The sequence below is a fragment of the Ammospiza caudacuta genome, chromosome 6, assembly GCF_027887145.1.
Source record: "Ammospiza caudacuta isolate bAmmCau1 chromosome 6, bAmmCau1.pri, whole genome shotgun sequence".
Taxonomy (NCBI): Eukaryota; Metazoa; Chordata; class Aves; order Passeriformes; family Passerellidae; genus Ammospiza; species Ammospiza caudacuta.
In genome coordinates, this window is record NC_080598.1 from 26,519,899 (window position 1) to 26,532,508 (window position 12,610).

Here is a 12,610-nt window from a genome sequence, read left to right on the forward strand (position 1 = left end):
CAAAACACCAAATACAGACTTGTCCCTTGGAATCCTGGTCAAGTAATGACCACCTGGTAGAGAAATCAAAATATGTGAAGCAGAAAGGTGTGAAGAAGGTTCATACAACCAGGGTCAATCGAGATCAGATACAGGTAAGTGGTAGGGCTAATAGAAGAACAAAAAAAGTAAGTCTCTTCAGGAAACATCAATCTAGCTGCTTCTACTAAAATGGTGCAACTATAGTATGTCTTTAAGACAGTTAAGAGGTAATAGGATGAGGTCTGTTATATTTCTTGAAGAAAATGTAGCATATTTGGGACTTCATCGCACCAACCTCCAGAAAACGCTTCATAAATATACTAAACAAAACCTTGAGTCTGGATAAAGTGGAAAAATCATGCAAAACTGAAAGCAAAACCATGTACCTGTACTGCCAGCAGCTACAAAACATGTAAAGCTCAGTGCAGTGGAGATGGTCCTTCCCTCAACAGCACCTCACAAGGAGCCAGCCTGAGTGTGACGTTAATTCTGAGCAATGGCAAAGACATTTTTGTGCAAACAACTGACACTCCTTTGCATCAATCCAAACTTGTTTGAATTGCAGTGGCAATAGGATTCTGCTGACAAGCTGAGTCAAAGAAAACAAGCATTAAAAAAATAAAGGGATTCCAGTGAATAACAAATATCACCAGCATTGTCTGTGCACAGTAACAAAAGGGCTAAAGACCAGCAAACATCAGTGGAAGGGATTCAGTAGTAATGCTGAAAGACCTAGACATTCAGTAGTAATGCTGAAAGACCTCTGCCCCACGTACCTGGATTCCTAAATAATCTTGTACACAGTGAATGCAACCAGTAATGCAAGCAGGCAGACAAGCAACTCTTTTGCAGACTTGGGAATCTTATACTATCCTCTTATTTGTATCATGCAACACCATGTTTCATGCTTTTAAGAAATGAACAGGATATTATGAAGTCAAACACAACCTGTATGCATTTCATATTTGTAAATTACTTTCTTTGTTCCAGTCTTGCTCCAGGTAAGCTTGCAGGTAGATAGGGAGAACCTTGACAAAAGTCTGAAGACTACAGTTACAATTCTAGGGGGTGCCTTAGGGAAGTAGAATTAAGTGAGCTTTAAGTGTACTTTTAATTCCATACAATAAGAAAATCAAACAACCTTTTGAGCCCCTTGACAACCTGCTCCCATGCCACCAAAAGAGGAATGAAACTGTAGGATATTAACAACCAATAATCAGAGTATGACCATGATGTTTATACACAACTCAGACTGGTATCAGGCAAAATCAAAAGAAGGGTTGCAAATTCTATGATTTCACTACCAGAGGTGCTTAACCCAGTACAGAAATGTTTATTTGTGGCTTTATAAGATGATGTAGCAACTCATATTGAAAGCACAATATCATGTTTAGACTCTCTCTCCTTCCCATTTCCCAAACTAAACAAATTATTTTTATCTGGCTTCCTCAGTCACATCAGAGATTACATTCTGAAGAAGCTAATGACCTGGAAAAACCAAGTTCAATTCACTGTTATGAAAATGTTCCAAATGGTAGGTGCTATTCCACTGGCATGAAGAAAAATCTCCCTCTATCAAGAATTTGTCATGAAAATTATCCACTTATTTTCTATTAGCTCAGAAGACCCTTACTTTATAATTGCAAACCAAAGAAACACAAAACCCATTATGAAGGAAACATCTGCATTGTGAATATCTCTCTGTTAAAAAAGGTATCACCAGATCTCCTTTCAGAAAATTGGTAAAGGAGAAAAATCTGATTTCCCTAAAGTTTTCTTAAAATTCAGTGATAGAAGGGTTAGACAAATTACTTATCTGAACGTAAACAAGGCAAACATTTAAAAATATGTAAAAACTTTGAAATAAAACATCATCCTTTTTGAACAAACCCATAATACTCAGCAGTTCACATGGGCAGGATGTTGGCAGAGAAAGCCTGCAAATCCCACGCATCTGACTGTGGCCTGGCCTGAAAATCAGGAACTGAGGTCAGTGGTACAGCAATATCACAGAAGACCAGGTAACTGAATCACTCAAAATAAATTTCTTAGCTTCTAAGCAGCATGTACAATATGAAGTTTCCAAAGACTACATTTACCTGGCAAGTACGTTTTTACCGAGAATGTGACAGTGATAACGTAAAATAGCGAAGAACGCCAGAGTGCTGCTCATATTGGGTCTTATGTATGCAACATGCATACACACACACACACCAAAGTTTCTTAAAGAGAAAAAATTTAATTAAACAGCAGTTGTTCATGGGGGTATGACGGCTTGTTGTTTTATGGGTGTCAGAGAAGGTGGTTTGGTATGCAGCAAAAATTACAAGACTGGATTGGTTCAGGGCTAGAAGGTAAACAGAAGAAACATGATGTATGCTTGCTTCCTCACAAGCATTCTGGCTAGTAACTTAATGAGTTCATAGCCTTCAAAAGATTCAGCTTTCTCCAGGTATTCAAGACAAAATTTTATTTCCTATTATTTCACTTTTCTGTGAGCTACAATAAAAATCTGGGGGGGGGGGTCCTCTTTTCCACATACCCATCGATCCTTCTATATTACCTGGACCCCACTGTACAGTGAGAATAAAGTCTCAAATATTCATTCTGTTTAATATAAAACAAAATCAGTTTTAATGTACCAATGTCCCAGGATTCCAAAATATAACTAACTGGTAGTCTCAAAGGAAACAAATCTCTAGAAACATGCATCCAGCAAGCAGGGTATTGCTAGATTTCTTCCTCTGAGAAGTACTGCACTTTGCGCACTAGAGGATCATATGACCCTGGGGAATAAGATCATAGCATCTACATTAGTACATTTTTGAATTATTAACAGTGATGCTGTAATTTTGTATAATTTCTTGATCATTTTCTCAAAGATGATGACCTAATAATTCATTAGGTACTTAGAATATGTAAGGAGATATGTGTACCTTGCCAATGTTTTGTCAGATACAGTCTGCTGAGGAATTGCCACATTATATAGGTTCAGCTTCTACAACATCAGTGTTTTCAGTTCTCTCATTACCACACCTGCTTTTGCCTTTGGGCTCATCTTAGATATCCTGTTATTTATCTTATTTCATTGCATTTTTAACTGAGTTACCTAACTACAGGAAAACTTTAGTGATAATTTATTTATGAATACTGTTTCTGAATCACACTCTAAGAAATGAGCTAGAAATGATGGGCTCTGAAGCTGTAAGTAAATAGCTTAAAAAATAAAACATTTTCAAAATCTATAAATCTATACCAATTAGCTAATGTAGTATTTGTGGAAAAACAATTAAACTATTTTCAAAAAAAAAAAAAAAAGCCTTCACCTAATTGCTGAGGAAGAAATGTTCTAGAAATGGGTTTCTATTTTTTTCAAGTTGAAATGGAAAGTAGCAGTAGCTTTATATGTACAACTCAAAAAAAGTTTAAAAAAAATCATTTATCCTACATTTGTACCTCTGAAATATGCATTTGCCTGAATTAGTGGAAAATTTAACACTATCACTTAGACAGGAAACTTACATAAAGCTGTTTCCTTACCAGTTCCAAAATATAGAAACGCCAGTTGCCTCTAGGCATCTTTTGTTGCAAAAATTCATCTTTAGCACTTTTAGCTGCTCTTACTAACTTTCCGTTATCTTTCAATTATTCTTTATATCTCATTTGGTATCTAAGTTCATTTTCACTGATATGTCTATTTAACACTATGGTAAATGTATATTTTTTTCCCCCAGAGTTTTCAACTTTGATTTTGTTGTTCTTTTTCAAGATGCAAAATAATTTTTTAGTTGAGGGACATATTACTGGAAGGGATCTAAAGGACTGGTCCTGGAAGTAATGTCAGAAAGTACTACTTTGTAATTCCTTCACATACCAATCCAGTTCCATCTCAGCACTATTTCAATTGGAAGCCTGCTGCTGAACTGAACATTTCCAGAGATTTCCTTTTAGTTTTCAGCCTAAAATTTATTCATGGTCAAGTGCACCCATTCGCTATGTAAACACTGTCCTTGGTCTATTCATAAACATAATTAAGCATATTTTTGCTTTGCTAAGGTCAACTAGCCATGCTGTTTTAACCTTTGCTCATATGGCATTTCCTCAGCCTCTGAACAGTAAACATTTTCTGCTCTCCAGTAATCCAAACTGGATTGCACTAGAAGCTATAAAATGCCATTAAATATTCTTTTTATTTGGAAACAATCTCTTGTCATCTTACATATTATATGCATCTATATACACAATCATCAAATCTATGAATTTATTTGTAAAATTATTTTATAAATTATCTCTTTTCTTAATGAGAGCTGACTGGCATGAGACTTCAAAACACTAAGAAGTACCAATAATCTTACAACATGCATAAAACTTCATCCTTGTATATTTTCTTGTAACCTACTATTTTTGGGTAAGCTGTTAGATTTTTTTATAGTCCAGACTGACAGGTTCTATAAATGGGATAACCTGAAGTATTTTACTTAAAAGTAATTATATTCAATGCCAAAATGCTAAGTGGCCATCCATAATACCCTAAACCCTGAATTATTTTCAGAAGAGAAAGAGAAAAGGTAAGAAAATAGTGTCAGAGGGAAAATGTAAGCAATTTAGCCACTGAAATAATCCTGCTGTTACTGACTGTCCACAAAGCTGAGCAGTGCTGTGCCCTATGCAACTGCTGTACTACACAAGTGTTTTAAAATTCAATGAAACTCCGAATATCTTTTCCTTCTTTTGTGGATTTTGTGTTGTTGTTTTTTTCAATCAAAGGCAATGTCCAGAAATTACCAGTAATAAAGAATCTGTTCATGGCATTGTTTACAAAAGCTCCTAAGAGACAGTGACTACTTGATTGTTGAATGTAACCTTTATTTTATTAATGATGAGGAGTAATCAATGGAATGCTAAAAAAAAACCCCAAACTTGTAAAGAAATCTAGTCTGAAATCTGAATCTCTTGTTTGAAGCAAGTTCAGTGGTCACAGTAACACCAGATGAAAGTGGACTCTTGCCCATTGTGAAACAGGCATGGCTCTTCTAAAAAGGTCACAAACTTTTCAAATATAGGCACCATGTTTCAAATTTTGCACATACAAAATATGTTCATGTCACTCAAATTACACAATGTGGCAGTGTTATAAGTCTGAACATTATTGTCAATTAATGGCGGAGAAGAGAGCCCAAAGCTCACGTAAGACTAATGACCAGGACAACTCCTGAAAAGAGACAAGAAGTATAAAACAACAGTTTTCCTGCTGTACGTGGGTTTGTGTGTGCATGTGTGAGAGTGCATATAACAAAAATGTTTAAGAGTAAGTTCAGACAATAGCCCATCCACTTGTTCTCAGCTTCTTGTCCAGTTTCATTGCGAAGGCTTTGATTTTAACCGCATGATAAAATGCAAATTCAAATCCCATAGAAACCAGGAGTTAGTGCATTGTTGACTGGTTTGAACCAATCAAAACTGAGTTTTTTATAATAATTGCTGAATGTCTTCCTTTTAATCTACTTGTCAGCCTCTGGATATGTAGGATACTTGACAGTCTCAATTTTCTCCTTAACTTTATAGGATGGGTACAGGCCTGTTCTTCCTAATTTCCTATTGATGCCTTTTGAATAACCATCCCAGTGGTTTCCAGCTACTCCAATTATATCTCCAGGTTCCATAGGAATTTCATCAGCAGTTCGTGGATGATGAGCATAAATAGCAATCTGGTTGTGAGCATTCTGTCCCCCAAAGTAGTAGATATCATCCAAAGAATGGAAATATGCCGAAGCATCTGGATGCAACGTCTGCATAATTTCATAGGCAACTCGACAAACCTTAGAAATAAAAACAGAAGTAATGAATATTGTGTGTGACTGAAATATATCACAGAAATCAACAACTAACGTATAGTAATATTTCCCAAGAATATCAGGGTCTGGAATGTCTGGGTTAAAAAAAAAAAAACAACAACTAATCAACCAACCAACAAAAATAGCCCCCCAAAAAATAAAAAAAACCAAGCAAAACCAAACCAAAAAAACTCTACAGAATCCCTGCATATTTGCTACTAAAAAGCATGAAAATTTGCAGAATCTTAATTGGCCTCTGGTGATCAGATTTGGTAAGCAAACAAACAAATAAATAAATAGATAAATAATTATTATCATCTCCTCTTCAGTTTAAAATGAAAACATATATATGAACACCAGCAACTCTGCTTTTTAAAATTAATGATGTGTAGCCAATCAAATGTAAAAACAAGTTTTCTTTTTCTACTATAACCACTAAAAATTGCATTTTACTTCCCTTTGAACCTTTAGAATTTACATTTAAATTTATCCTGCAATAATGAGGTCTTGCATTTACTTTTCTAAAGGAAGTTCAAATTTTCACAATCAAACAGTTCCATAAGTCCAAGGCTTTAAAATGCTGTTTATATTAGAACAGTGATAGAATTGCTGGCAACTTAGAAGACAAATAATGAAATTAATTCCATGAAGACAATTATTACGTCGGTGGGAAGATGCATTTTTACTTGTCATTGTAACCCATCTTATGCAGGGAATTTTCTTCAGACAGAACACATGTTCCCACATCAGAATTATATTGTATTTCTCAGAGTTGCCAGAAACACACAAGCATACCACTACATTAAAAAAGGTTTTTCAACAGCTGGCTAGAAGGCTCTTCTCGGTCAGGTGTCTGACTTGGCTGCTGTTGGTTCTCTGGTTTCTGACCTGCATTACTGTGTCTTTCTCTAACTTCACCTAAGTTTGATAAAGGCTGATTAACAATACAGCAGATTTCTCCAATACAAAGCAGCATTTCAGCTTTTTCATAATTTTCAGTCTATGTTAATATAGTAAAGCTTGATTTTACTTTTATTTTCTGCCTTTGAAGATACAATGAATAGAACTTTGATCGCTCATATGAGACATATTTGTACTTTCTTAGCTCCTTTGAGAGAGGCATTTGCTTTAAAAATGTAATAGATTTCCTTTTATCCCTCTGCATCTGAACTTTAAAAAAACTTTTCAGAAGTGCCTTTCAGAAGATCAGACTGAAGTTAATTATTTCAAAGTACCTGTTACACACCATAATATAAAAACAAGTTTGATTACCCATATATTTGCAAAAGGCTATTTATTTTATAGCTTCTGTGACTGTATTTGTTTTGTTATCTGCATATGTGTGTACCCCAGGAAGAGACATACATAATACACACTATAAAGATTTTAAATCTTTTCAGTAGAAATGCTTTAAACAAGCGTGTTGTGCATATCTGACACAAAACATTCAACACCTTCACTCAGCAATTTTTTTCTTTGTAGCACCAAACCTGGGTGACTAAACTGTAAACTGTGAGGACAGCAGGCAAAACACCCACATGCAGAAATATAGCTGAAACCAGCCTCCCATTTTTTATTCCCAGATCCCATGTTCTGCAGCCTGTACACTTACCTGTACAATGAAAAAAACAAAGACTAATAAATTCTGGAAGGAAATGAAGTTATATCAGTCAGAGGGAGCTATGACTTCATGAAGACTAAATGAAGAACGAAGAGACCAAAAAAAAAAAAATTCTTCTAATGTGTAATCTTAACTCTCCTGCTGTGTTATGATTTGTGTAACTCCCATGTGGTTTTCCTATAAAATTAAATTAATCTATTCAATTAATGTGACGTTGCTGAAGTGTAGTGCCAAGGTAGGTTGCTTCCCTTGACTCTCCATTACATGAGAGGACCAATTCTTTAACAACAGTATTTTAAGGAAATACCTATTCTTCAATTTCTACCAATGTTCTTTTAGATAATTAATTTTTGTTAATTAATTTCAAACTAATACAGGGGAATTCCTGATTCTATTCACATATAGCATCATTTTCTCTTAATACCTCTGTTAAGAAGTTCGGAGTCTTTTTGGAAAAATAGAAAACAAAGTCAGCATAGAATCGATTAATGAGAAAGTCCAAAATCACAATAGAAATAAATAAGAATACATTTTTAACCTTACTTTTTCTTCACACTTATTGGCCAAAAGATGGTAATTAACTGCCTTATTTTGCTTACCTTCAATGCCAAAGTAAATATCAAATTGTTTATTTAATTGATGAAAGGACAGAGAAAGCAATTCAAATGTTAGAGATAAGAGAATCAAATTTAAAACCCCTTAAAAAAAAACTTTATGAATAGTGGGAAAACTTGCAACAGACCTTAGAAAAGCCCCAATATATGAAGATTCTGTAGAGATCCACAATGTTGCATGCCCACAAAAATTGTATTAAATTATTTTTAAGGAGTTTGAATTATTACAGCACAATAAATTGCCTAGAATAAATTAATTACCGGACCAAATTCATAGTCCAGCTATTGACAGCAACACCCTAATATTGGATCTCCTATTCTTCAGTAGAACTTTCTGCAACTCTAGAAAATCAAATATGTTATCTAATAAAAAAGCCTACTGTCAAATGCATGGTGAAATAGAATGAGAGCTGTGCTCAAAGGCACCATGAACCTCAAAGGGGGTTTTGTCAGGTGCCCTCCAGAGGTCCTGATCAACCTGTATCACCTTAACAGTGTTGATGTATTTTAAACACATACTCATTCTTTAACACTTAAAATTCAATTACAATATATTCTGGCCAAACCATTTGTGGCTATATTTAAACTATGTTTACACCCAGAGTTTTACTTGAAGCAAACATTTATCACTTTTAACACAGCTATCTGAATATAACAATAGCAGAAAATGTTACAGATTTTTCATTAAGTCTTTATCCAAGACTACATAATTCTTCCTTCAGACTATGAACTGTCTCTACACCAATGCATGTGTGGCACTTAAGACATACCCCTGTAGGTTTTGTTTCTTTCTCTGTGATATGCATTCAGTGGATGTGCTTCAGCTAAATGAAACATTATTATTAAACAGGATGGCTCCTCACAGCTCTTCTTAGTGAGAATTTTTACTTTGGATTTTACTCAGGTCTTTGGTCTGAAACAGCCTGTATTAATAACCTTCTAAATATGCTATAAAATGTCATTCTCTCCTACAGCATGTGGTGAATGGTAAATAAAATGTATGCATAAGCATGATGGAAGGATAAGAGGCTTTTCTATACTTTTTGTAGTTTTGCTGTCTTCTTAGTCTGTCAAGGTCAATATATCATTGTATTGACCATATATTAATATTAATATGCGCTTGTTTCTATTTGTCATTACAGTGCAGCAAAAAATTTACATTTGAGGCTGTGGAAAACATTTAGTTTTTAAGTGAATTTTAACTTTTGAGTTTAGTGTCCACTTCCATCTAACAGTACAATCATGTGTGATTCTGTCACCTAAGAGAATAACAACAGCAAGTAAAAAACATTTAATCGGATAGAAATAATGTCTTGCCATTTGTGAATTAGGTGGATCAGCACATTAGCCACGTCAACTTGGTAACTTTTTGCTGTGCTTTTCATCTTAAAACAATTTTTTATAAAGAGAAGCATGGAGAAAACTAAGATTTAGAACTGGTACATATCATCAACACTGTGTCTGCATTGCATATTACCTGGGATGAAAACGTACAGACCAGGAAGTCTGCCTGAGACAAGAAGTGAATATCCAGAATGACTCCTCTTAGGGAGTTTTCCGTGTATCGGTTATGGAGTCCTGCTGACCAGGATATGGAGTTATCACTGATAAATTCATAATTTGGATACCTGTGAAAAATACAATACACAGTTAATAGAATTGTTGTGTTTCTTTTTTTTAAGAAGCATTACCTTTGCTGCAAGATAGGGTTTTTAATTCATTTTAGGTGAGTCTCTGCTTTACAGGAAATTAATTACAATTTTGCTGAACCCTCTAGAAGGTCACTGCTGCCTCCAAGCATACCCTCTCTTTATCAAGAAAAAATAAATAAAAAGACTCTGTACATCTGTCAGATATATAACCAAGTTGAAGCGAAAGACACAATAGGAAGTACATACCACATTCTGCAAATGATGCTGATTTTAGATGAAATATACTCAGACCACGAAGTTTTCTCTACTGCTAAACAGGATATGGGATTCTGACTTTACTAGGCTACACTTACTACCATACTATTAGATACTGATTGGGACACTGCAAAAAAACCCAGTCACCTGTGAAAGGGACATATCAAATAAATGCATATAAACTAATGAAAAGAATAAAAAAGTCTTTCACAGTTCTTAAGGCCATGTGGAGAACAAATTTTGCAATTCGCTGGTCATAAGGAAATAGATGTAAAATTCCACAGCAATACACTTTTCCTTACTTATTACAAAAAACATCAGTACTACTGTAATTCAAAACGTTTTTTTTAAAAATATGAAACCTTAGTTTATATCATATTAAAATAAAATATTTTCTCATGTAACAATGACTTAAAAATTTTTAAAAATCCTTTTTCTTTTTTCTGCTCTTATGGGAATAGGAAAACGAGAAATCAAAAGAAGGTGGGGAAGAGAGTGAGAGAGAGTTAAAAATCTTTCCTCCCTGCACTTAACAGCCTTAGAGAAGGGTACAAATCAAGCACAGTTATAGGACTGTTTCGAGTTTCCATTGGTTTCAGAAGCTGATAGTTGTGTAACTACAGCTTATCACTGTGGGTGCAAATCAAGTTGAGTTCCAGGCTCCTGTTCTCAACTGCTAGGCCTGTGCAGGTGTCCAGAGGGAAAATTTTCTTCCCTCTGAAAGAATATTCTGAGTATATGTGTAAGCAGATTGAGTAAGAAATAATGTGTTTTCTCAGGTCTTGCTCTAAAAAAAATTGGAAAATATATGAGCTGTTCATTAAGTTCTAGTACTTTGAAGCACTGCTGAATTCTGTATGTCAGGCATACTATAACTTGCAGGGTGGGGAGGATTAGCCAAACTGCACAAAGTAGAAAGGGAGAAAAGATATTAACCTGCTATTGTGGAAGTAAATAAACAGTAAAAAAAGGAGAAAAAAGAAAATACAGATGACTTTACAGGAAAACATTCTGGAAGGAAGAATGCGATTTGTTGAATTTTTGTGCTCATGTACTAAAGAACAATACCTAAATAGGTTCATATACAAACCAGAAATATATTAAATATGGTCTCTTTAAGAATTTATGTATATATAATCTGTATTATTTTGAATACCTTAAGGAGTGAAGATACTGTAAGAGTATTATGGACTAAAAATACATGTACTAGACATTCAAAAATTTGCATGTGAAAACTATTAAATCAGCCAAAGAAAAAGCAATTTACACCATCCCTAACACATCATTTATACAAGATAAATACCATGACCTCTGCTTACCAGAAGATGTCAAATGTTTTAATTCCCTGATCATTATAGTTGTTGAACTCTCAACCCTGCTACTCTCTACTAAAATTGTTCTACATGATCCTAATTCTGAAAATATATCACCTCTTTCCTTCTTTTGGAAATAGAACACAAACACTCTACAAACTGGTGGCAGTGACTGCACTATCTTTACTACAGTACTTGCAGTTGGTAGACATCTGTCTGCAAGGGAAGTTTCTGAAACTTAAGTCAAAACATTTCTGGTTTTATGACTATGATTAGTTTAAATACTACTCTTGCTAGAAACAACATGCCTATTCATGTGAATGTTGGCTAAATTTTCTTTACTTAAATGCCAACGCTGTTTGACAGCCAGTCACTCTCTTGTAGAGAGATACAGTACCTAGGACTTACTGATATTATTTCACAAAATAATGAATGCAACATAAGCTACTGCAATGTGACAGCTGTTTCTATCAAAGCTTGGTAGTTCAATGTGACTAGAACATTTTTGTCAGAAGTGTAAACCAATTTATAGTTGATTTCACAAGAAGAGAAAGAAAAGCTTCTTTGCTGCCAAAACATGACCTTAACCTGCCTTCAGATGCTATTAAATGCCCCAACATCAAATTGCACCCTGCCTTCTGTGGAATCACAGGAAGTTTCAAATGCCTTCTACTCAAGGCATCTGAAGCTGCAAGCAACAGTAGGGTGCAAGCAACGTAGGAAATTATGTTTTAGTGGAAGCTGTGACCTGAAAACCCAGCAGTAGCACATAAAAAATTCTTCAATACTTACAGATTGTATGCCTTTTATGAAGAAAACATAAAATTAATGCTATATGAATGGGTTGTATCATCCAAATTAAAGTAAAATAGTGATTTGGAATGAACTTGAGCTGTAATTCTTAATAAAATTCAGTATTGTTTTACTGAATAGGCTACAATTAGTTTTTGTTGCTATTAAAATCTTGAGATTATATGTTTTCACAGGTAGAGCATCTCATTACTATTCACAAAGAATGCTAAGGCTTGAAAATTAAACAAAAATAAATAAAAATGCATAACTAAGATTGTTACATCAATATTGAATTCTGTTATGTTACAAACAGTTCTTAAAGTTATTTAGGACCATATAATGAATTAAATATTATAACCTCAACTTTGGATTACCCGTCTTTTCATTGTTTTGATTTGCACTTTAAATGCTATAATTGTTTCTATTATTATTCTTGCCTTTACACATACAAAAAAGGATTAGGTTGCCATCATCTGGAGTTGAGTATGTTCATTTAGTTTTCACAAAA

The 12,610-nt window shown here is 34.4% G+C and overlaps 1 protein-coding gene across 1 annotated transcript in view; it reads right to left on the reverse strand.

Annotated features, from left to right (window-relative positions):
• Positions 1-4,870: 4,870 nt before the first annotated feature.
• Positions 4,871-12,610, reverse strand: part of FUT8 (fucosyltransferase 8) — an 81,103-nt gene continuing 73,363 nt past the window's right edge. The window contains exons 12-13 of the mRNA XM_058806484.1: positions 9,568-9,718; positions 4,871-5,840 (exon numbers count right to left, since the gene is read on the reverse strand). Coding sequence (XP_058662467.1) covers positions 5,523-5,840; positions 9,568-9,718 — 469 coding nt within the window. The 3' untranslated portion in view covers positions 4,871-5,522. The remainder of the gene's footprint in view (positions 5,841-9,567; positions 9,719-12,610) is intronic.